Raw genomic sequence first — 26,377 nt, 5'->3', positions numbered from 1 at the left:
AATTGTAACACAGTGGTAAGTATTTGCATATCTAAACATACCCAAACATAGAAAAGGGACAAGAAAAATGTGGTATTATCATCTATGGGACCACCATCATATAAGTTGTCCATTGCTGACTGAAATGTCATTATGCATGCATCACTGTACTTCCATCTAGCCAGGCTCAATTACAGTACAGCATGGCAAGGAAATGACAGTTCTAGAGAGATGCAGAGTGGAACAGAGGTTAAAAATATAAACTGTAAAGCCATACGGCCTGGGTTCTGATCCTGGTCCTCTGCTCACTGGCTGTGTGACCCTGGGCTATTTGCCTAACCTTTCTGGGCTTCGGTTTTATCATCTGTAAAATGGAGATACTGATAGTAGCTGCCTCAGGAAGTTGGGATGAGCATCACAAGGGCTGCCTCATGGGGCTTTTAAAATTAAAATAATGTGTATAATGGGGCTAGGACAGGGCATAAAAAGCCACATAATCCTAGTCTCCTGAGAACTTGCCTTTTAACAAATGTACACAAGCAGATATTCTTGGCCTGCCCCACAGAGAAGAACGTCCAACTCAGTGGAGAATGGCCATGGAAGGGTTTGCTCCCGTCACACATGCCAGAAGGAGCCACAACTGTAGAGAGGAAGCACAGGGACTGGGCAGAAGGGAGCCACTCTGGATGAGCCCTGACTCAGGAAGTGGCCAGGGGGTGGACAGAACACCAGACCAGGAGCCAGGAGTCCTGGGGTCTAGTTCCACTCTGCAACAGCCTCGATATTTGCCCTTGAACAAGACCTCCACATCCCCACTCCACATCCCATTCCAGCCTGGGCTTCAGTTTCCTTATCTGAAAAATGAGGGAGTAGATCAGCTTAAAGGCCCTTCCAAACGATTCTTGGATCCTAAACTCAGGCAGCTCTCGGCAATGGTATTATTGAGAGTCTGGCCACAGGGGACTTGCAGACGTCACTAAGTGACAACCCAGTGCCTCCACACAGCCCCCTCCCTGCTGCCTACAGCTCATTGCTTCCCAAACCTCATCCCCTGCAACCACTTCCTGCACCTCTCTACTCCCCCCCTTTCTGAGCTGGGACTGGAGCGGAAGACGGCTGGACTCCAGGAGGGTGTGTTGCCCAGGGGTTGGCCCACAGAGGGGCAATGTGCAGAGGCCAAGGGGTGCCGGGAAGAGCTCTGGCGGGTACTTACCGCAGGCCCAGTGAAGGGCACATGGTCACAGTTCTCCTGCCAGGACTGGTTGAGGCTCTGGGCAAACTCTTGGAAGAAAGCATGGGATTGGTTGAAAATGGAAAATCCCAGGATGTTGACACGATCATCCACAAGGCTGTCCATTCTCTGGAGTGAGAACTCCTGGAAAGACCCAGCATCAGAAATAAGAACATAGTTAGGAAGGGGTGAAGTGAGGGATGAACTTTGGTAGAGCACATCCGGATACCTCATTCTAGTCCAGTGAACACCACACACTCTGCTGGGATCTAGGGGTCCAGAGTTAACGAGAGCAGTTTTTCTGGGAGTTAACACTGTGATGGTGGAGGATGGAGGAGAAAAAAAATAGCGGAATGATCTCTAAACAAGTTATATACAAGATGCACTAGCTACAGAGAGAAAGAAAAAAGCCACGTGCCTAGTGGAGGCAGCACTAGGCACACGGAGTTTTTTCCACAGGAGGTAGGATGCTTGAGCTGTGTCTTGAAGAATATATAGGCATTTTCTGGGTGGAGAATTGTGGGTGGTCAAAGGCTCCTCTAGCCAGAAATCCCCATGTATACAAGGGAACAGAGCTGAGAAAGTGCATGGCCCTTTCAGTGAACTGCCCATGGTGTGCTTGTACTTTGATGAAGACATCACTTCTTAAAGTGTGATTCTACCGTCAGCATCATCCAGGTTCCTTTTTAAAAAATGATAGGGCTAGGCCCAGTGGCTCATGCTCGTAACCCCAGCACCTTGGGAGGCCGAGGCAGATGGATCACTTGAGGTCAGGAGTTCCAGACCAGACTGACCAACATGGTGAAACCCCATCTCTACTAAAAATACAAAACTAGCCGGACGTGGTGGTGCATTCCTGCAATCCCAGTTACTCGGGAGGGTGAGGCAGGGGAATTGCTTGAACCGAGGAGGCAGAGGTTTCAGTGAGCCGAGACTGTGCCATTGCACTCCAGCCTGGGCAAGAAGAGCAAAGATCCGTCTCAAAAAAAAAAAAAGGATGACTCCTGAACCCCACCTAACACCACCTGAATCCGAATCTGGGGAGCTGAGGCCCAGGAGCTTGCATTTCCAGCAGGACCCTAAGTCTTATACACCTGAAGTGTGGGTTAGCACACTGGATACCAGGGGGCCTGGGAGACGGATGGTGAGAAACGAAGCTGGGGCAGTCAGCAGAGGCCAGACCATAAGAGTCAGGATGCCAGGCTTGGGAATGTGCTCTTTGTCCTATGTGTGATGGGACCCAAGGGAACTGTCAGTGGAGGAATGCCAAAACCAAGTTTGCTTTCCAAGAACCTCAACCTGAAGGTTTGCGGGTAGGGTGGTGCCTTCATTTACCACTAAGTTTTTCATTCACTTGATAAACATTTAAGCATTTATCATGTGCCACACACAGTTCTAGGCATGGAGGATACAGATGAGAGAGACACACTTGCTGCCCTCAGGAAGCTTGCAGTTAGTGGAGGAGACAGATAGTAAGGAAACAAATTCATCATCACTTCGTATAGCTATGGGGATGGGAGTTGGGGTGAGGGATTGCTACTTCAGATGATGCAGTCAGGGAAACCCCATCTAAGGCAGTGACATTCAGAAGTTCAAAAGAGTTCTCCCTGCAACCCACGGTCCTCATGCAATAACCCTGGTGGGGCCAAGTGTTAGCCTGCAGGTGTGAGTGCACCAAGGCCAGTTAGTGTCATAGAGAGGGGCAGTGTCCTCCTCTGAGCTCTAAGCCCTGGCCCCCAAGGTCTCCCTGGGCCCTGTATAGCAAAACCAGTCAAGAGGGTGTAGATTATTCAGCTCACTGATCCCCGCTCCCGGAAAGATGCCTTCAAATGTGTGTCAGGCCACCTTTTCACACAAAAATCACATTCATTGCATGTTCATTCCAAGTGCCTCACACACAGCTCCACACCCTGGGGGTACACAGGACTTCCGGACCCCAGGACTAGCCCGTCAGCCACTCAGCCTGACATGACAGACGGCAAGTGCCTTAGGCTTTCCTTCTGGCCAGGCAGAAAGATTGCTTTCCTCCAGGCAGTCTCCTCTTCTGAAGACTCAGCTGCTGTAGGCCCCTGGCGCCGCCCTTGCATCCTTCCCACACAGCCCCAGACACTGCCAAGGCCTCAGGCTGCAGGCCTGAGCTCACCTGCCCAGAGCCCGGATTCATTAGCTTACACGTGCAAACTGGGGGTACCAAGCTTCCTTTGAAGCCACCAATGCCTGACAGAGTGGATTTGGATAAGGATTAAGTGTATTTTGGATCCTGCCACATTCCCATTAGGAGAACAAGGACATGCTAGAGAATGTATTGATTCCTACACTGATATTATCTCCTATCTCTCTAACAGGGCAGCTGCCCACGGGCTATCAGTAGGCACAAGGGGGCAGATGGCTAATGAGAAGAAGATCCATTTGGCAAGGGTGCAGTGACTGGGCAGAGCCAGACTGTTGTGGGCAAACCAAGGGGCCTGGCTGGGCATGGTTGGCAGGGGCTGGAAAATGTCCTCTTCCCTGGCTTCCTTATCATTGTGGGCAGACACATCAGCCCAACTCCATCCTCTCCCCACACACATAGCCTGATGGATGAAGGCTCATTTTAAGGAAGCCCTGAGGCCCTGGATGTCCACAGATTCACAGTGGCAGCTGGGCTGATATAGTGGATTCAGGCTTTGGTGTTCAAATCCAGGTTCCTTACCATACTGGCTGTATGACTTTAAGCAATGTCTGTAACCTTCTGGGCTTCAGATCCTTGTTTTTTAAAAAGAAACAATATTAGCAACCTTATAGGTTATTTCAAGAAACAAGTAAGATGCATGTAAAACTTAGCCTCCTATTTGGCAAATACAATAGCTACTGAAAGACCACCGTGAAATCTGGGGTAGCTTCTGGCTCTCTGCCTCTTCAGTTCCACTTGTCTTGGAAACCTAAGTTAGAAAGGTATTCCCTTCAAACGCATGTTCTGGGTGGAGTAAGAATGAATGAGTTAATTACAGACACTTAGAGAGAGTCTACCCAGAAGTCAGCCAGTCTGTCTTCCTGCCTTTTTATTCCTACCTTCTTATCCCTCAATTATATGTAACTTTCAAAGGCCCCTTAAGATAAAAAGATTCCAGAAGCTTCCTTGATAATTCAATTTATAATGACAAGATAGCCTGTGGAAGGACAAGGAAGGGGGAGGGGCACATTCTTTTACTGCCATTTCCCACGACACTCTAAGGTTCTAGTATCTAAGAATCCTTACAGTTAGGAAATTCTTCTTTTTATCTAAACTTAAACTTTCCTGCTGCTATTGAAGACTATTGTCTGAAAGAATATGGGAAATAGCTGACCACCACCAGTTTACAAACAATGAACATCTTCTGTGCCAGTATTTCTCAAACTGTGTTCCTCAGGGCATTAGGTTTCCAGGCGACATCAACAGAAATTTCATGAAGACAAGGTTCCATGCTCGGATAAGGCTGGAAAACAATGCATATCATATCTGCCTTTTCAAGCTTCATAATACTCACTAGCATATTAAAGGCTGAAAAAAGTCCAGCAGGGAAACAGCTGGTTTAATTTTGTTTAACCCTGAACTTCCCAAACACACTGACCATGGAACAAACTAGGACCATGGGTTTTTTTTTTTTTTTCCCTCCAAAATTCATGAGTGCCTGGCAGCAGCGTGCTTCAGAACACAATCTGGGAAATGCTACTCTACATCTACTCAGAGAAACATTTCTTATAAATCCAAAGTCAAGTGGTGGAGACATTTTGCGGAGAGAGATATTTCATAAAACTAACACATTTCAGGAATGGAAGGGATTAAAGTACACCCGGTTTCCGCTGCCCACCCATCTTGAGCCCTATTTAAGAATGCACACCTGGCTCACTTAGGCTCCCATTGTGCCTCCCCAACCCCACCCCAGCCACACTGCCTGGCTGGTTGTAACCTTCATACAATGACAGAAAAGGAACAGTCCCTCGGGTGGAATAGGTTCTCATGGGAAACTTGATCCTCTTCTTATAAATGTCCCAGGAAGGGATATCCTGAGGGTCCCCGCTCCCAACAGGAGTCGACTCCCATTGTCCCAAATCAGGGAACCAGGGTGAAGAACAGAGCAAATGGGGCCTGGTAAAGCCAAGTGGTGGGGCAGAGACCAGGACCAGGTCTTCCACTACTCCAAGTATGGGTGGCTTTGTGACGGACCCCGTGTTGCATTCTTTGTTCACACATGTGGCCTCTCTCTACAGGTGGCTGTGTGTTTCCAGGAAGCAAAGATATGTCTGCCTCATTTTTGAACTTCACACTGCATGTAGAGAGTGCTTGGTACCTAAAAGCTGTTTGGTCAACGCTGTTTTGAGGACAGTTGATTGAAGACATCTCAATGCCTTGGGGTCTTACTGTGGCCAACTCTAACACCAAGCACACCCTGTCACACCTCCAGAAGGTGTAAAAACATGAGTAGAAGCTGTGCTAACCACTGACTGTCCTCTGTGAATTGCATTATTGTATTTTTTTTTAAATCCTGACAGCTTGCTTTATCATCATTGGGCTTTCACATGAAAAACATCTTTAAAATGTGTGTGTGCATGCATACATACATGTGTGCAAATCTTTGTGTATACAATGGTAAGTAAGTGTCCAAATAGCTATAGTTGAAGGTCAGGTCAGAGCCACAGGTGGATACAGGGAGATGTTACCATGGGATGAAGGAACGACTCAGGGATAATGGCTTGAGAGCTACGTGGAAGGGCACCCCTCACTTTCTGCAGCAGATGTGCCATGTCCAATGTCCTGGTTTACAAACAGGCATCCATTCACTGTGAGCTGCAGGAAGCTTCATGGGTCTACAGCTTGTTCATCACCTGGGCCAGGGAGCAAGGACAGGCTCTGAGTGGGGGCTGAGTTGGGCATGGCCCCAGACAGGTGGAGGTCCTAGAGCTCAGGTAGTTTTGTTGGAGGAAGAGAGGAAGAGAGGGTCTGGGAAACTGAGATTACCATGGCTGCAAGGGGCTGACCATGCCTTATACCACACAGGGTCCGGCGCCAAGAAATGTAGAGCTTTAGTGTCTGGTGTCTGGGAACGTGGAGGGATAAGGGAAAGGCTGGGCAGACCTTGTGGGCAGCTTCTGCAAGGGAGGTCTAGGGGAAGCAGGGCCCTGGGGACATGTTCAGCTGGGCTAAGCAGGCAAGTCCCAACACTGGGGGCTGGATTTAGTCAATCCTGGGGACAGGACCAGCTTAGTCAACTACGGCTAAAAGCACAAGAACTTTTAATGACCCGGATTAAGTTTCTGAGTTTGACCTTAAGTAGAAAAGCAAGAAACCAAAGCACAGGTCCAGGTGGTGTCCTTAAATCAAGTTCATCTCCTAACCCAGGCCAAATGGGTAAGCAGGGGAAGTGGCATTCCGTGATGTTTTCTGCCCAACAGCCCCTTCCCTTTTGCCTTCCTAACCAATAAATGCGTTACTATTCTCGCAGGCACCTAAGCTAGAAACTTCAGAGACAGCCTCAACTCCCTTATTTCTTAACTCCACACCCAGTCAACTGCCAATTCTGTCAAATCTATCTCTTAAATGTCTCTCGAAGCTGTCCCTTCCTTTCTAACCCCTCCAGGTTAGGTCCTCATCATTTCTCCTCTGCAATAGCTGCTATTTAATGGAGATCATGCCTCTGATCTTGGGATACCTAGCCACTATGCTGTTCAATTCCCAGGTGCCACTTATACTGATGACCATGTGAATGGTGCCCCTTGGCATTGTGCAATGTGGCAATCACACCAGGAAACAGTAGTATGTATTAGGAAGAGCACAAGTTTTGAAATAAGACAGTCCTGGTTTCAAACCCTCATTTGGCCACATACTGGCTGGCTGATTTCAGGCGGGTCTCTGAACTTTTGATGTGTTCACCTGTAAAGTGTGGGTAAGAGCATCTACCTTGCACAGGTAATCCATGAGAAGTGCCTGGCACACAGGCACTCATGGCCTGGGAGTCCTCTTCTGTACAAGTGCAATCCATCTTCCATGCTGCCGGTGTTACCAAAGTGGGTGCACTGCCCCAATCTCCTTCCTTTTCCTGGTCCCCCTGAACTGCTGGGCCCTGCCAAAAGGAAAGATCTGGCCTGGAGGCTTCGCCTTCCTCTTTCTCTTCCTCCTTGTGTGGCAAGAGGTGACTCTTAGCTACTTGTCGAATGGGAAAAGTTTCGCTAAATAAGTCATCATAGGCTGGGCGCGGTGGCTCACGCCTGTAATCCCAGCATTTTGTGAGGCCAAGGCAGGGAGATTACCTGGAGTCAGGAGTCCGAGACCAGCCTGGCCAATATGGTGAAACCCCATCTCTACTAAAAATACAAAAATTAGCTGGGCGTGGTTGTGTGGAGTCCGCCTATAGTCCCAGCTACTCGGGAGTCTGAGGCAGGAGAATCGCTTGAACCCGGGAGGCAGAGTTGCAGTGAGCCAAGATGGTGCCACTGCACTCCAGCCTGGGCGACAGAGACTCTGTCTCGAAAAAAAAAAAAAGTCACCATAAGATGCTAATTGCTTGGTCTGGCTATTTGTGTTGAGAGAGAAGCCTTTAGTTGAAGTTCCAGATCTTCCAACCATGAATAGTCACAAGAAAGCAATAATTCTAATAATAACTACTACAATTTACTGACCACCAACTGTGTGCCAGGCAAAACTGAGCACTTCACTGAGAACATGAGAGAGCTGAGGTTTGCCTCACATCGCATCTGTTCAGCATGAAGAATCCAGAAAAGGAGTCACAGCAAGTACCAGGGTGCAGCAGGTGGGAAGGAATTAGAAGTCAATGCAGTATAACTGCAGGCTTGTGTGGCTAAGATGGCTCAGAAAAACGGGCAGTCGAATGCAGCTTGGTGAACTTGGCCAACTTCTGCTGAGAGCTGTCCAGCAGCCTCAGCCACCCCTAGTAAAATCTCTCCATGGTCATCATTATTTGAGCCTCAAATGCTTCCCCGCTGGCCTGTGAACTCCTGGAAGGTAGAATGGACTGTCTCACTCACTGCTGTGTCCCTGGCACCTAAAAAATCAGTGAAACCTAAAGCTGCCTTTTGGGCTTAATTAAATGGTTACGAGAATAACTGTGCTGGAGAGAGTGGGTAAGGGTTTGGAGTCACAGCATTTTAAATCATACACTGACTGTGGGTATTTTGACCTAGATTTTCCTCTCTGAAAGCCCACATTCCAAAAACCAATCTTTTTTTAAAAAAAAATCTTTTAATTTCTTTATTTTTCTCTTTTTTAATCAGGAAAGTTTCCTCATTTTAAAATAGGGGAAATTAGACTTCACTGTGCCATCATGAGACTCAAAAAAGGTAAGATAATATATAGGAGAGCTCTGTGCAGACTGGAAGTATGATACAGACTCCTTATTAGTATTATTAGAAGTAATAATAGACTAGCTCAAGGAATGCATGTTTCACGCACTTTCAGGGATCATTAGCAGGTAGTGAGGAAGGCAGTGTGCGGAGGCCTTTCTGAAGCCCACCAGATCACGCCACAAAGGTGGCTGGCTGTCTCCGGCGTCTGCATAAAGCCCTCAGCCCCAGGTAGCCCAAGAACCTTAACAGCTCCCTTCCCACCAGGGCCACAGGCAACCTATAAAAGGTGTCACCCCAACACCTCTGTGACCTCTGAAATCTCTCCGAATGTTAACACCTGCACCCGTTTGGGTTATAACTGGCCCTATTTGCAGCCTCTTCACTCCAGAACTGGCTCTGCTTCCTAACAGTGGTGTTTAAAATCCTTAACCCCCTTAACAGTGGGGTTTCAAGCAGTCCCTCATTTCTTGCCTGCTTTCACTCAAGCCTCAGCCTTTGATCCTCTCTGCTCCATGCTCAGCCCTGGACCCTAACTGCCTGGGAGAGGAGGCTGGCAGCCTCATGTCACCCACATCAAAGGGATTTATGAAATATCAATTTATTACTGAGTATAATAACATCAACTGCTTCCACGGATGTGGCTGAATGAAGCTCACAGGGTACTTTCATGCACTGCTTTTGGGTCTCCCGACCATAACTGGAAGTGGACAGAACAGGTTTTACTCATTTTCACATGTGGTAGAAGAGGAAACTGAGGTGCCCAGGAGTTAAATGTCTTGCCCCTAAGACAGACATGGAATTAAGATCCAGGTCCTTGGCAAATAAGACCAGTGATTATTCTATCTTCCCTACTGTGTGCTCAGCACTGGGCTAGGCCACTAGGAGGTGGTGTCGAAGCATACTCCGTCACTGTGATTGTTAATGATTGACAACTTCAAATGTTCTCACCCCAGGAGTCCTGAGAACACTAAACAATTCTAATTTCTTAAAATACTATTATGAATCTGAAAGGAGGAAGATATCCTTAAGACTGTATCACTCTTTAACTTGAACTCCTTATTTTGCCACTTGGATCTGCTTCCCTCCCTTGGTTCCCTGTTTGTGAATGTCACATGATCCACCTGTCAATCAAGCTAGAATTTAGAATGCATCCTCCACTTCCATGCTCTCACTGTCCACATCTCATTCATTCATTCATGTAAGCAGGTATGCACTCATTTATTGTCATTTGAGGACATTATAATTCCTTTACATCTCTTGAATCTGATCCCTGCCCTCCACCCCACCATCTCTACTTCAAATCAGATCCTCACCAGCTTGGTCCTAGACTACGGACTCACTGGTTTCTCCTCCTTTAGTCTTGCACTTCTCCAAGTTCCTTCTCCATGTTATTGCTGGAGGGATCTTTCCAAACTCCAAATTTGATCATGAACTTCCCCCTCGCCAAATACTCCTTTATTGTATACAGGACAAAAACCCCTTGGCTAGACATACAAGTCTTTTCATGCTGTGATTCCTGTCTACCTTTTCCTCAGTGTCCACCTTGACCTCCTGCATCACCCAAGCCTGGCAGAAGTGGTCACTCAATCATGCCCCCGTTACACCTCATCTACATACCTGTCATCACTTGGAGCTTTTTATCACGAGCTTGTTCAAAGCTACCTCCCCAAGGACTAGATGCCATTTGAAATAAATGCACTTACATTATCAGTGTTCACTCTGGTGCACCCCATATAGAAAGAAGTCAAGGCTGTTGACTAAAAACATTCAGGAAGGGAGCACTTGTCAGGCTGTGCCTCATCTCACCCCATTGGCAGCCTGGTCCTCTCACCTGCCCAAGGCTCTTCTTAATAGCTAGATCTAATGCATCGCAGAAGCCAGGCCCCAGACCCTTGTCTTAGAAGTCCCCTTTTAGCCTTTTTGCAGGAAAGCCCTGGAGCCACCAGAAGTCCAAAATCTCCTGGGCACCCTTACATCCTCTCCTTCCCTCCTGAGCCCACTTAACTGCGGTACCTGTCTGTCTATTTATCTGCATCAAAGCCTGTGCTCTCTGTGTAGGCTGGGAGATGGCTTTTTGTGTTATAGGTCTTTGAAGACAGTAGCAGCTGGGAGGCTAATTCATACCTGTCAATGAATTCTATTTAATAGGAGATTTGGTCCTAAATCTCCCAGCTTTGGATTCTTCTCCCTGTATGTTTCCTATTCATTTACCCCCATAACCTGGACATGCACATCCCTTCCTCCCAGGAACTCTGTCCTTTCTCTGCTCTTCTTTCCCAATGTGAGTCCACAAACAGGACTTCAAAGGCAGACCATATTCCATCTTGTTCATGCTCTATCCCCTTCACTATATCCTACACTTGTGCTTAGCAAATGCTCAATACACATTCATTAAATTAATTCATGTTCATCTGCAAACAGCCATCAGGGTAGAACTACCTTTACAAAGACTTCAGTCATATGCTTCCAAGAAGAGGAAGGCAGAGGCCAGGTGGAAAGCCCTCTTACCTCCTTGGCAGCAGCTGGGTCTGTCTTCATTTTTTTATTTACAAGACTGTTCTGGGTCTCTAGGTGCTAAATAAGTAGTTATTAACTGTGTGGTTAACTGTGTAGCTGAAGCCTCAGTAGGTCAAGTCGACATGAGAACTAGTGGACACCTCGGGCTCTCCCCTTAAGCTGCAGTGAGCTACCGCTTTTCTGCAGGCTTGCTTCCTTCTTCAGGCACTGATCAGCATTCACTGATCAGGCCTCCTGTCTATACATCAGTTGCTAAATCTCTCCTTTCCCAGGTCCCAACACATTAGCCTCAGGCATGTAGAGATCCCAGGCACCCCTAGCTCCATCATCCCACCAGGGGTAGAAGGAGTTGTTTAGGAAGATGAGTGATGCTGTCAATCAGTGGCCTCTGCCTCCTTACTAATTTATGTGCTCCATGTTGGCAGCAGGATCAAATAATGGGTTCTCCGCAAGGGCTGAGCATCTTGCTGACTCTGCTGTGTTCTAGAGGCCACCAGGCTCTCAGAAAGGTTCCCACAGTGGGGGCGGGGGAGGGGCAGGGATATGCATAACAGATTTTCAGCTGTTGCGCACTTTTTAGATCTTAGTTAGTCTCACTCATTCCTTCATTCATTCCACAAAAACATGAGTGTCTCCTTGAGAACACACATCATGTTGGGCACTAGAAATAGAATGATAAGCACACACCATGCCTGTCCTCAAGATGCTTAAACTTAGTAGCAGGTGGAAGGCAAGTCCTGAAGAATGGTTAATTAGATGGCGCGGCACATATAAGGTGGTTTTTTCTACCAGAATTGCTGCTGATATTTCTGAGCTGAGAGCTGACTGCAAGTTGAGACCTGAAAGCTGAGCAGGAGTCAGCCAGATAGAAGTGGGAAGAGGAGTTTCACTAACAGAGAAACCACAGCATGTGCAGAGCCCCCAGAACAGCAAGAACTTATGACAGATTCAGGGACCTGCAAGTCATTCAGTATGGCTGGGGTGTGCAGTGGGTGATAGGGAATAGGAGGTCACAGGAGTTATGTTAAGGAGTTCAGACTTTATCCTGAGGGTAATGGGGAGACAGCCACTGAAGGGTTTTAAGCAAGAGAGCAATATGATCAGGAATGGGTTTAGGACTATCTTAACTCTTGGCCAAGACAAAAATCCAGCTTTGGAATTCACAGGAGATGCGTCTACCACATGAGCTATGGCTGGAGGCTTCAGTGGGATGGGCAGGTATCAGGCTTGCCACTGGGCTATGAATGTGAGGGAAGCCTCAGATGGTGATTTACTGAGCTCTTGACGCCTTTGACATGGAGTAGAGCCTGATGCTGAGGATGGAGAAGCTGGAATGCTTAATAATAACAGCAATTGCTACTCCTAATGGTGCTTGAAATACAATAGCACTTATAATGTAATAATAACAATAATGCGATTTGCCATAATGCCTTTTATTCTCAGTCTCCTGCTTTCCAAACATTCATTAAATCTCAAACACTCTTCTCAGCAGGGCCCAAATTCCTCAGGGCCAGGAGCCTCCCTGCTAGCCACAGCAGTTTCAAGAGAGAGGCCTTGGTTTCCCCCTTTGCCTTGGCTGTCAGTTTTCCCTCAGGGGCTGGTTTACAGACCATCATCAGGAGGCAAGGGACGGGCCCTGCCCTGAGCTCTGCCTTGCTTCAGCAGAGACAACACAGAGTTTATCATTTGCATGATCAAGGGATGTATGGATTTCCTGCCTCAAGTGTCTCCAGCACTCTCCTCCTGGTGCCCTGGCCCCAGATCTCTCCTTGTATACCCTTTCACCAGATGGTAGAGGAGAAAGGAAAAGAAAGATACTAATTTACACAGTTGGCATGTGTGGTAGGCAGGATTCTAAGATGACCCCCAAGAAACACACATCACACACACACACACACACACACACACACTCCCTAGGACTGTGACTAGGATGAATTTTACCTCTGCAATTAGGTTACGCTATATGACGCAGCTGGCTTCAAAGAAGGAGATTATCCAGATGAGCCTGACCTAAGAGTCCTTTAAAAGCAAAGAGTTTTCACTGGTTGTTTGCAGAAGAGGAAGCCAAGGAGATATGAAGTGAGAGAGAGACTGGACTACAGTTGAGATGGAGCAGTCGTGGGGAAAGGACCCAAGAATGGTCTCTTGAGGCTAGGCTGTCCCTAGCCAAGAGCCAGCAAGAAAACAGATTTCATTCCTATAACCACAAGGAAGTAGATTCTACCAGCCACAGGAATGAGCTTACAGGGGGACCCTGTGCTCTAGATGAAAGCGTAGCTGATGACACTTAGATTTCAGCCTGAGCAAAGAGCCAGTCATGCCATGCCGGACTTCTGACCTATATGACTTTGTATTAATAAATGCTCCTGTTTTAAGGTGCTAACTTTGTGGTAATTTGTCACACAACAATAGAAACCAATACAGCACAGAAAAGCCAAAAAGATCAGTTTGACAAGTACAAGATGTGGGCTGGGAGGTAAAAAGCAGATTCTCACATCTGCCACTTATTGAGTGAAGACTCTTGAACATCTCTGAGCCTCACTTTCATACTGTGTAGAATTGGAACACCCACCTTGCAGTGTTATTTTGAGGGTTAAAGATCTTGAGTAGAAGGTGCTAGGCATGGCATCTGGCACATTGCTGGTACTCAAGAGCCAGCAGTGCCTATTGTGATAATACCAGCTTTGGGAAATGGGTAGATTTTTATTATTAGACTCTCTTGATTGTGAATAATTGGAAATTGCTGGATCAGTAGACAGAAGGAAAGCCGAGGCATGTCTCATTAAATTAATGAGACTTCTGAATCTTTAACAACTTTGTGATAGAGGGTCAAGGCAGCTTCCTTTACTCCCAAAGCTCTATTAGATAGAAGGCGTGGGCAGTCAAAGGAGGGCATTTCCATTATGTGTCCAGAGATATTGAACCACAGTAGTCTCCAGGGTCTTGTTCTTATTTCAGTTTGATGTATTTTATATGCACAGTCTGATGCACCCACTCACCAACGCACATGGGCATAGAAATGTGTGTGTATGTGTGTGTGTGTGTGTGTGTGTTGGGGGCAGATACAAGCAATGCGTTTCCATTTTTATTAAACAGATGCTACCCAAGTATCTCAAACTCGGCTCTGGGAGCCCCGTGGGACTTATCTTCCCTGTCATGCTATTTGTCAAACATCAGCAAAGGGGTTGTCTGACAATTGGTTCCTCCGAAGCAAAGCAGAGTTTCTTCACCTCCACCAGGGTCTCAACATCCCCTGCTGAATGCTTCTTCAGTTTCTATTGACTTCCTGGCAATATCCATTCGGTTCTCACACCCCCTGTTCCCCTTGGTTAGGAATTGAGGGTATCTGGAAACTCCTGCCTCACCTTGGAGAACCAGATCTCACTGAAAGGCCCAGGGGCTGGCTCTTCCTCCCCTACCCTAGCTCTGGGTGGGATAAAGACCTAATTGGTTAATTTTCACTTTTAGTGATCCTGCATCCCCAGGGTACAGTGTCTAGCTATTCTTCCAGGATAACTGACAATAATGCCTCATTTCCCCCCTGGATATACTGATTCATTAGTCCCAGCTGAGACCAACTCTTGCTGTGGGTGGACAGCAGATGAAAGGACCCAAATAGAACAGCTTAATATTGGGGTACCCTTGGGGAAAGTTCCCATGCAGCTTGGGGTGATTCTTCTGATCACCTGAGCTTGCCAAGGGAAGGGTCTCATCTCTGATACCTTTTTTTCCTCTTCCCCTAGCCCAACAGGACTGGGTGAACAGCCACATACCCATCAGCCAAGTAAGGCAGTGGCTCGATTCAAATGCCCCCTGAACCAGAGCCTGCGCTAGGTACTGTTAGCATAAGGAGAGGGAAAGTCAGAAGTACTGAGGAAAGAGCGGCCACCTATAAATGCTGGCAAAAAGAAAGGTGAACAGAGCATAGGAGGTAAGCCCTGCCCACCTGGGGTCTCCTGGAGCTCTGGATGAAGTTTGTCGATGGCACGTAGCATCTTAGAGTCAGTCTGTACTTCTACCTACTACTACATCCCCTGCCCCCTCAAGGGCTGCCCAGCCATCCTCCCTGCAGCATTCCTCCTCCAGGAGGGAGTTTCTCCTGACTTGGATCTCAGGGTGAGAAGGCTTCCAGGGTCAGGAACAGGGAGGCACTGCAGTGTTGGCAGAATAAAGTTCACCTTTCAGATGCTTATTCCTAGCTGGCACTGGAAGCGAACCAAGGCTACGCCACCTTTAGGACTGGCCTAATCTCTCTGCTCCTGCCCTAGGGAAGCTCTGGTTTCCATTCTCTTTTTAGGCCAGTAGGGCCCATTCCCTGGAAGAGGGACACCTATTGACAGCTATCCAAGTGGTAATCCCTGGGTCTGGGGTTTTATGATATTTAGCTGGGGACAGGCATTTGTGACAAGCCACCACCAAGCTACAGGTGCTGACTCAGGTCCACTTGGGATTATGCCTTTCCTCTTCCCCTGCCTTACATAGGATAGTAAGTTGGCTGTCCGTGTGGAGTAATATGAAAGCTCTGAAAGGTTCTCCCCACCACCAAAATACCTTCCTTACAAGCTCCACAATTTCTCATGCAATCTGCTTCCTTGGTTAAGGCCTTAGCTAAAAAGCAAATGTTGTCTGGGATGCATGAGCCATTAACTGTATGTATCCCCCACTTAGAATGTCCCTCTCAACCTGGCTAACTCCCATTGATTCTCCAAGGCCCTTTGGATTGGCCTATTCCAGGAAGCTTTTGATGAACCTGCCAGGCTAGTCTGGAGGCCTTCCTTTGATGGCCCCCTAATACCCTGTGCATATCTTCATCACTTTAGTGAACCCACTGATTTATGATAAGCTGCTTGTGTTCTTCTTCCCCTCTAGTCTGACCTCCTGAAAAATCAGAATTTTATTCTTCACTGTATCCCCAACACACAGCACAGTAAGTGCTCAGTTAATGCTGATATAGAGAATTGTGAACTGTGTGAGGAGGCCTCCTCTCTCTACTCCTGACTCACTGTGAGAGCCAGGCCAAGTCACTTTCCCTCTTCAGTTCTGTTTACTCAACTGTAAAAGGATGAGATTTAGTTAGATGCTCTCAACAATCCAAAAGAATTTAATGTTGTCATGGACATTAGCACCTTGGCACGAGCTGGATTTTCAGATTGCCCTGTCATTTGTCAGGGCTCCTCGGAGCAGGTGAGAACACAGGACAGGTACTTCTGGGTAAGGGGGTGGTGGGAGATCAACACAGCTCACAAGACAGGGGTGCTCCCCCACTCTGGGGAATCTGGACAGCTGAGGGCACTGCAGGGCTGAGCCAGCCAGATGAGGACACTGGAAAACCGTGAAGACGGGGGTGGCCGATTTCATCTGGAAAACAGCCTGGCCAGGAGAATTCATCTGGTTGTTCATTATGTATTCATCCAATCCATAAACTCAACAGAATTTCAGAGTTGAAAGGTCTTTGGAGACCTTCTAGCTTGTCTCCAGAGAAGAAAGGGCTTGTCCAAGATCACACAGTCAGTGGGACAGCCAAGACAAGACCCTGGGCCTACTGATGCCAATTCCAATGCTGAAAAGTCCAGCAAATGTGCGTAGCAGAAGGACATCATCTCACCTGAGACTTCCTTGGCTGGCTCTGGCTCCACCTCTCTCCATCACACTCTCCTGCTCAAGGCACAAAAAGGACCATAACTTACCACTGCCTACATGTCACTCTCCCATTGCCATCTCTAACCCATGCTTCAGTAAGGGAAGCCGTATCTGTAAACCCTCATCCAAACTCCCAAAGAAGAACTACATGCTCCCTCCTCTGGGCTGCCACACCTCACACTAATAGACGCAGATCTCTTCAATTCACATTCTGCTGGACCACATCCTCCTAGTCCTTGTATCTCCCACCACACAGCAGGCACTTAATAGATGTTTGCTGAATCAGTGTAGTTGAGGGTAGCATTTTCCATACATAAACTGCTTAATCGTAGCTGCCTAATCATTTTATAATCCTATAACTTGGGCCAAGGAACTTCAAGCTGTCAGCCACAGTTTCCACAATGCAAAAAATAAGTCTTCAGTCAATGCCTCCTGAATCCTCTTGTGATTCTGTTTTTTCTCCTTCTGAACATACCTCCATCTTCCAACAACCATGTGCAGAGAACAGGTACAGGAGGGTTAGCAGCTTTGGAAAACACAGTTTTGGATCAATAGCATCTCTGTAAGAAACTGCTGTGCCCATGTACGCCCAGGAGACATCTGTTCTGCCAGATCTGCCACCTCTCAGGGTTTGCATTGGGTAGGGTGGTACCTTGGCAGCTCAGACTGACACACAAGGAGCTTTCACTCCACTCTTTTTTCTAGTTGCACTAAAAACATATTTATTCATCAAAGTATACTATATTATGCAGAGTGGCTCTCCTAAAAGGCTCAATAAAGCTGAAATATGTGGATACTCTTAATAATTTTACAATAAACTACACTTTGGAATCAATTGCTCTGGCACTAGAAAGTTGTCTGGCTGATGGATTGTAACTTCTGGCCGTGTGTGTGTGTGTGTGTGTGTGTGTAAAAGTGTGCATAGGGATGTCTGTGTATATGTTTGTGTGTGCCTGTTGCATTTTCCGTGAAGAACTAAAAGGCTCAAGCATCCTGGGAATTACAGTTCAACTAGGTGAGAGGCCAACTGAAATGTTTCTGATAACAGCTGTAGAGTTTTGGAAAGCTAGAGGCAGTAAATCAGGAAACTGAGGTCTAAGGATGGAAATACTTGACAGGTAAGTGAGAAAAAAGAGAGGAAAGGTAATAATATTTACTAACAACCCTCAGGATTAGAAACTTCCCATGGTCTTCACAAAATAATATTATGAGATAGGCATGATTATCTCCATTTTACAAGAGGGAAAACTAACAGGCCAACAGGTTAAGTAACTTGCCACATGTACATCTAATGTACGGAAGGGCCCAGAATAGGAACTCAAGTTCTCTCTGATCTGAGGCCCTGGCAGCTTCCATTAAACCCTATCTCTATCCTCAGTGTCAACACAGCAATCAGGCTCACCCAACCTCATATGCCAAGCCATTGGGACAGAGAACAGGACTAGATCACTTCATAATGGCCTTTATAACCTGAAGGAGAGGTTTGTTTTAAAGGCCCTTCAGTTCTGGCTCTATGAGTCAGCTGCCAGGTGTTGGCCCGAAGACACCACATGATCAAGGCTGACCAGGACACGGTGCGGCCAGTGAAGGAAACAGTCCCAGGTGACAGAGAGACCACTTGGCACAATCAGCCTGACTGTCCTTGCACTCTTCTGCCCTCCCCTGCCTCAGTGATCATTCTTGGTGCCAACCCTGGGCCTCAGGTTTTGACATCACTCTCACTTAGCAGCACCCCTGAAATTGTGTCTCTTGGATCCTGAACTAAACCACCTTGCATGGTCCTACACAACCTTGACTTCAAATCTGTCCAGCTCAGAATGGGAGGAAGGGTATTGCAGATGGTGTAGTTGTCATGTGGGCTAAGCAAGTAGCAGGGGGTCCTGGGGAATAGGGAATAGGGCCCAGCTCTCCCCGGATGAAACGCAGATAGGTTCCTTTGTGTCTGAGGCTTAGTTGAGATGAACTGAATTCCTGTGGGATGTAAAGAGATGAGTCATCTTACTTGGCCAGCCCTTCTACCCCAAGAACTCCAGATGTTATGGAATACTCCATTCACTCATACAATATTTACTGAGTGCCTACTATGCAGGAGGCCACTGGATCTACGGTGATGAACAAGACTGATTTGATCTTGCTTTTATGAAGCTCAAAGTCTGGTGGAAAGGTTAGCGTAGAAAAACGGATTCCCACTTGAGATGAATGCTACAAAAACCAGAACACAGGGCGCTGGGAGAGTGTGTGACAGCAGACCCAACCTTGTGGGGTATCAGGGGAGACTTCCTCGGGGAAGTGACATTTAAGTCCTGAAAGATGAGTAGCGTCAACTCGCCAAAGCAAGGAGTGAAAGAGTGGGGCAGTGTGCATTCTCACTTCCTCCTGGAATCAATTACTTTTACCCTCTCTGTCTGCCCTGGGTCCCCTTTCTGTAATAATTTTAGCAATTTCAAGTTACTTATGGCTAATCTCTTTGATAAACCTTTGGAAAAATAAACATAGGCTCAGGTCTACTGACAATAAAATGAACCCAGTGGAGGAAAATTGGCTGCATATATCCATTCTGCCAAAACAAGATAGAGACTGGGGCACGGAGGGACTATTTCTGCAGGGCTCACATGGACCTGACTATAGTTTGGGAATCTGAGGAGCTGTCGGGTGAACAGAAACTGCTTCCACGAGTCACACGAACTCCCCAACCTGATGGGGCATTCTCCCCTCACTCCAGGGAACATACCCAACTCCAAGTCATTGTGAACTGAAATGCCCCAAACCACATATAGGATGAAATAGGTCCAAGGCTGAAAAGGCCCTTAGAGATCACCTAATACAACCTCACAATTTTTCAGATAAAAAACTGAAGCCCAGCAAGGCAAAATAGCTCACCTAGATACAGGCGGTAGAGTGAAGAGGGTCTCAACTTGCTCATCTCTAAAATAGGGATAAAACCATGTCTCCTGCTAGAGTTGTTGTGAGGTTTAAATGGGAAAATAACTGTGAAACACTTATTAGCACTTACTCACAGAAAGTATTCAATAAATATCAACTATTGATATTGCCATACACCCAGCTAGTTAGTAGCAGGACTGGAACTTGAAGACATGGCTGCTTCACTGCTAGTCCAGGGCCTTGCCCTCTATAATAATGAGGCCTCCTGCTGATGTACTCCTTCTCCCTGTCTTTTAACATGGCATACCCAGCTCTCAGCCCCTTCTCTCTAGATTCCCCAAAAGAAAAACTCTGGGTGCCCACTGCCTCTGTTGACACCCACAAATAGCATTCTACCCTCCAGCACAGTGGTGGTGCTGAGAGCAGGGAGCTCTGGCCCTGCGTGGGGCATGGCAATGAAATGGTGGCGATGGAGTCCAGCTAGTCACACCACCTGCAATGCCGTAGCAGCTCAGTGGTCAGCAGACCACACAGCCTCCTGCTTCCAGTGCACAATTATTTCCCATCTTTCATTGGCAGTCCCTGACTTTTGACCCTTACCCTTAAATCTCAACACTTCTCTCTGCTGAGATGGCAGCTCCTGCCATAGGCACACAGCCCACCTATGCTCTCTGATAATAGATTTTATCTTTTCTATTAGGCAGTGACTGCATATCTCTCTGGGTTCATTAGTAGCTGGATAATCCCTCCAGATTTATTAGCTCAAATTGAGCTTCCTCCTTCATCTCTTCTCTTACTGCATCAACCACCCCTGCTGTCTCAACGGTAGACTGGTTGCCCAGAGGCCCTTAATTCTTTATGTCTTTTATTCAAACTTCCATCAGTCTTGCACAACAAAGGTTTCCCCCAACCAAACCCAGAGGCCGACTGGAAGACAGAGACTCCCTTGCAGAGTAAAGAGCAGAATAAGCACAGTGCATCTATAACTGCCCTATGCATGCCCTCCTCAGGTAAGAGAACACGGGAAGCTGACATCCTTATAACTAAGTGCTGATCTCCACTTTTAGGATCAGTTATCCTCTAAAAAGACAAGCCAGGGCTTGGGATGCTAGTTGCTTTTTTAGTATACATGAAATAGATGTGTGATGATGACTGATAATTTAATAATGTGGCAGACATTGCTTTGCGATCATTAAACCCATTTCCTCTTCTCCCTGGGCACATGGCTAGACTACCTTTCCCAGCTTCCCTTACAAGTGAGTGTGGCCATGTGATGAATTCTAGCCAATGGAATTGTTAGCTGAAATAATACGTGTCACTTCCAGGCCTGACCCATAAACCCTCCCATGTATGATCCCTGTTGTTTTCCTAACACTAGTCTCTAAGAGGACACATTTATAAACTAGAAGAAGACTGGGCCCTTGAATAACCTTATGGAATGCTGCTCACCAGAAACACCCTTTTGGAACTTCAATTGAGTAAGAAATTTACTTCCATTGTGTGAAACGATGAGATCTGGGGGTTCATCTGTTACAGCAGCTAGCATTACCTACCAGGTACATTGTTGACAGTAGCTAATTTTTAAATCTTACCAAGATTTTTAAAAGATGGGTATTATTATTATTCACATTTTACATATGAGGACAGAAAACCTCCAAAGGTCCCAGCTCATAAGCTCCTGAACTGGGGATTTTTACCGCTTCTGACTGAGTGTAAGGATGCGATTTTTATTCATCAGCTACTTTCTCTCATTATAAAGCTTCTTAATCACCAGGACTCTCAACTTCAGTCATGTGGTCTTGCTTCTTCCAATTTGCACACTTCAAATAGAAATAAAAAACACACCTGACTACTTCACACCCATCGAGATGGCTATTATTTTTAAAAAATGAAAAATAACAAGTATTGTCAAGGTTGCAGAGAAACCGAGACCTTTGTACATTGCTGATAGGAACGAAAAATGGTGCGGTCATTCTGGAAAATGTTTGGTGGCTTCTCAATAAATAAACGGATAATTACCACATGACCCAGCAATTCCACTCTTAGGCATATACACGAAAGGACTGAAAGCAGGGACTTGAACAGACATTTGCACACCCATGTTCATGTCAGCATTATTCACAATAGCCAAAAGGTGGAGGCAACCCAAGTGTCCATCGATGAACGAATGGATACACAAAATCTGGTGTGTGTGTGTCTACATACACGTAGTATATTATTCGGCCTTAAAAAGGCAGGCAATTCTGACATACGAATGAACCCTAAAGACATGAATCTAAGTAAACGAAGCCAAACACAAAAGGACAAATATTATATGATTCCACTTACATGAAATACCTACAGTAGTCATATCCATACAGAGAGAAATTAGAATGGTGGTTGCCAGAGGCTGGGTGGAAAAAGGAATGGGGAGTTTGTGTTTAATGGGTACAGGGTTTCACTCTGAAAAGGTGAAAGATGTTCTGGAGGTGGATGGTATTGATGGTTGCATAACAATGTGGATGTACTTCATGCCACTGAAAAGTGTACTTAAATATGGTCACAGTGGCAAATGTTATGTCATATATATTTCACCACAATAATACAAAGCTTAAAAAAAAGAAATGCAATTTCTGACACATGAATGAACCTAGAAAACATTATGCTGAGTGAAATAAACTAGACACAGAAGATAAATGCTATATAATTCCACTTCTAGGAGGCACCTAGCTAGAATAGGCAAATTCATTGAGAAGAAAATAACATGGAGGTTAGTTACCACAGGCCACGGGGAGGGGGAATGGGGAACTATTGCTTAATGGGTACAGAGTTTCTGTTTGGCTTGATGAAGTTTTAGAAATATATAGTGGTGATGGTTGTACAACACTAAGAATATAATTAACGCCACTAAACTGCAAACAAAGGCAGGCAGGCAGGCAGATTGATTTCTGGATGAGGGGCAGAAACTAGTTCTCTGTGTTGGCATGCTTTTGTGACTCTGCACAGTAATTTTATTTCTCTTAATTTGCTCCTTAATCGGTCCACTTCACTTTGGCCCGGACTCTTGACCCCTTGCCTCAGTCTACCTGCCAGGATTTACTTCCTCATAGTTGCTCTCTGCGTGTCTGACCTCTGGCCAAGTGCTGTCAATTTACCTGTCAAGTTCTCATGATTTGGACCTCATAAACTGACCCTCTGCCCCAGGGCTCCCACCTTAACCAGGTGCCATTGCCGTCTGTTGATCAGAGATTTGCTCTGCAGGGAATGATTCCTGACCCACTAGAACCAGAAGCAGGGGCACGATGCTGTTTCACTGATCAAGTCTCTAACATCAGTTCCGACCACCCAGATCTCATTTTGAAATAGATAATATAAATAAAAGGCCCAGATGTCAGCTCACTCTTTCCTCTGACTGTGTGCCTTCATCTCCATACTTCCTGTCACTGACTTCCTCCTCCGTTCTGGAGAGGGGCTGTCCCTGTCTGCTGCTCTCTCCCCTCCTGCAGAAGTGTCTCTCTCAATTGCCTGACACCTCACTGTCACCCTGTCACTGAGCCCAGCTTCCCCTGCACCAGAGACCTGGCCCTTCCCTGGACTTGCCCAGCTTCTTCCAGCTCCGCCTGTGATGGCTATGTGACCCCCTAGCAGCCTCCGCTCTCTCTGGCTTAGTTCCTCTTATTGCATCAGTCACCTCTGTCACCCAAGGCTCAGGGTTAGAACACTCACTCTTCTGCTGGCCAGACCCTGACAGAGAGAGAAACTGTGTTTCTATAGGGTCAAATGAACTGATGGTTTAGAAGTTCGATTTGTGATGGATAATTTTGTCCCAATTCTTGTGATGGGTAATCAACTGACAGAATCCACAGCAGTCAACCTAATTCATTTATTACAGATGCCCTAAATCAATCACTTCTCTTTATGCCTGGATGGGAGTGAGGTATGGGCATTTGATCAATTACTCAGTAATTACCAACACAAATAAACCCTATAATGGTCGGTTCAGTCACACACAATAACCGTACTACCCAGTCCTATATTTCTTATCTGGAAACAAATAAAATGGCATTTTAGGAGTCACTTTCGCAGGCCATGCATGGCTGTGGAGCAAAATAAGAATCTTCCATTCATTTTAGCCCATGGGGGGCATAAGCTGGACTTCTTAAAATAACACCTTCTCCTAAATAAACTCGTATTGGGAGTCCGTTGCTATGTGTACATTATCTCCCGAGGCATGTACTATTAGTGTCCACTTACAGAAGAAGTTCCTGGGGCTCAGAAAGGTTAAGTAACCCACACAGGATCACACAGCCAGTAGCTAGTCAAACAAAAGTTTTGAGTCATGAGTACCTAATGCCAAGGTCCGTCCATGCCTTTCCCATTCACCATGCTTGTTCTCTAAAAGCTGATCTGAGGACCTACTGCATCACTGTAGCAGAATTCAGAGTGATGAGACATGGTGGAGATCCCCAAGGGATTCAGAGAAAGGAGAAATAAGGATGAAAACCCAGTTGGCATCTGTACTGGGAAGAAGGGACTGGAGAATGCAGAAGACAACTCATTACGTTCTGGATGAAGCCCCTCCCTCTATGGCCCAAAACACCAACTGGGCCAGATGCAGTGGCTCACACCTGTAATCCCAGCCCTTTTGACGGCCAAGGCAGGCAGATTACCTGAGGTCAGGAGTTTGAGAGCAGCCTAGCCAATGTTGTGAAACCCTGTCTCTACTAAAAATACAAAAATTAGCCAGGCATGGTGGCGTGTGCCTGTAATCCCAGCTACTTGGGAGGCGGAGGCAGGAGAATGGCTTGAACCCGGGAGGCAGACGTTGGAGTGAATCAAGATGGCGCCACTGCACTTCAGCGTGGGTGACAGAGCTAGATTCTGTCTCAAAAAAAGCAAAAACAAAACACACACAAAAAAAACAAAATAAAAAACAAACAAACAAACAAACAAAAAACACCAACTGCAACTGGGCAGAAAGAGTGGTCCTAAAAAGTTTCTTTACTCCTATTAGAGGTTTGTCCCTTTTAGAAAGCCAACACACTCATGAGACGCTTCTAGAATATTCTCTTACTGGCAGATTTTTGCAACGGCTCTGCTGTCGCTTTCTTGACTATTATTCAACCAGCATCACTTATACAGTTACTTTTCATCATGATTTCCTCTCACAAACTTACAAATTGTTAATTCCATGAGTCCTGTTAATTCCCAAAGCTCATCTCATCCATGCCCACCCAAAAAGGAGAAAAGCTCTTTGAAAACTGAAAGCATCATAGAGCTATATATTTTTCTAAATATAATGCCTTAGAAACATATAGCACTTTGCTAATTAAAATAAATTTTTACTTACAGAATTTCAGTTAATCCTCATAATAACCTTGTAAGGTTTTATGTTCCCATTTTTAAAATGAGAAAACTGGGCTTCAGAGAGTCACTGCAACTCAACCAAAGGCTCACAGTGAGCATAAGCCTGAGTCAGGACTTGACTCTGGGCCTCCTGACTTCATAGGCCAGTCCTTTTTCCACTAGATAGTATCATCACCATCATTCTTATGATTTCTATGAATGGGAAATTGTGGTACACTGTGGAGGATGCCGTCTTAAAAACCTCTAAGCCAAGCAACTCCACCTCATTCTGGTTACTGTCCTGGGAACTCATATTCCAAATGAATGGCTTCCTTCCATCTGCTAAATCACCCCAGTGACACCTCGTTGCCCAGTTCTTTCCTCCTCTACTCATGTTGCCGGCCTAATTTAGGGAGCCTCTCTGGCAGGCTGGCACTGGCCTGTCTTTTCCGTCTCCTCCTTCTATTTCCCAGGCTCCCAAAATGGAACACAACTGTACTTTAATCTCTCTTTGCTCCTCTGCCAACTTGCCCAGGCTCCCCCAGATGCCTCCGTATTTTAATCAAATGCTTTCGCTTTGCTCTGGGAGTAGTCTAATCCTTTTCTCCCTTTTTATATATTAATGCTCTAATTTATAGCAGCAGTGTTAGGTTAAAAAAAAAAGGAAACAAAGAAGTTCATCTGTTTTATGTTTTGAGGGGCATGAGGGGGATTCTGGGGTGCTGGTAATGCTCTATTTCTGGAGCTGTGTGCTGCTTACACAGGTGTGCTTACTTGGAAAAAGTTTTCTTAAGCTGCGTGCATATAATATGCGTGGTTTTCATCTACATGCACGCTAGACTTCAATGAAGACGCCCAACAATGAGGCAGGTATTTTGATGGTGGCGAACTAGGCACTTCTACTCAAGTTCAAGCAAAGGCTGAACGACTTCCTGACAAGCCTATTGAGGGAGTCCTTATACCAGAAGAAAGGTCACACTGAATTCCTCTAAGGTCTGTTTCAACTCTGAGAACAAATGCCTGTCAGATGCTACAGGGTTAACAATCCCACAGCAGCCCCCGGAAAGGACTGTTCATAGACACCGACAGCTGGAAAAGAACAAGGATCTCAGAGTCCACGCCTGTCTCTCTGGGCTGTTATCTCCTAAACCTCACAGGGCTTTTTAGGACACCTGATCCCTAAGTCCATGTAGAGACTGGACTGCAGGCCAGTAACTGGACCTACTGAGGAGGCTCATCCATCACACTACAGCCCAGAATTTGCTTTATGTAGCTAGCGGCATTTGAATGGAGGCATTAGGTTCCCCAAATCCTCATTCTCCTGTGGCTCAGAATTGTTGGGATGAGAATTTCCAGGATGCCCTGCCTCTCTGGTTGGCTTCTGCTACTCTGCTTCTATCTCCCGTACTCGTCATCTCCTGGGCTTTGTTCCCATAATCCACCAATCCTGACCACTGACAACACTCTCTTCCAAGGAGGTGA

At 46.3% G+C, this 26,377-nt stretch overlaps 1 protein-coding gene across 1 annotated transcript in view; it reads right to left on the bottom strand.

Annotated features, from left to right (window-relative positions):
* Positions 1 to 26,377, bottom strand: part of GRIK4 (glutamate ionotropic receptor kainate type subunit 4) — a 342,581-nt gene that overhangs the window by 125,199 nt on the left and 191,005 nt on the right. Inside the window, 1 exon segment of the mRNA XM_063636591.1 lies at positions 1,193 to 1,354. Coding sequence (XP_063492661.1) covers positions 1,193 to 1,354 — 162 coding nt within the window.

This window comes from Symphalangus syndactylus, chromosome 3 (genome assembly GCF_028878055.3).
Source record: "Symphalangus syndactylus isolate Jambi chromosome 3, NHGRI_mSymSyn1-v2.1_pri, whole genome shotgun sequence".
Lineage (NCBI taxonomy): Eukaryota > Metazoa > Chordata > Mammalia > Primates > Hylobatidae > Symphalangus > Symphalangus syndactylus.
This window is presented reverse-complemented; position numbering and strand designations above follow the sequence as displayed.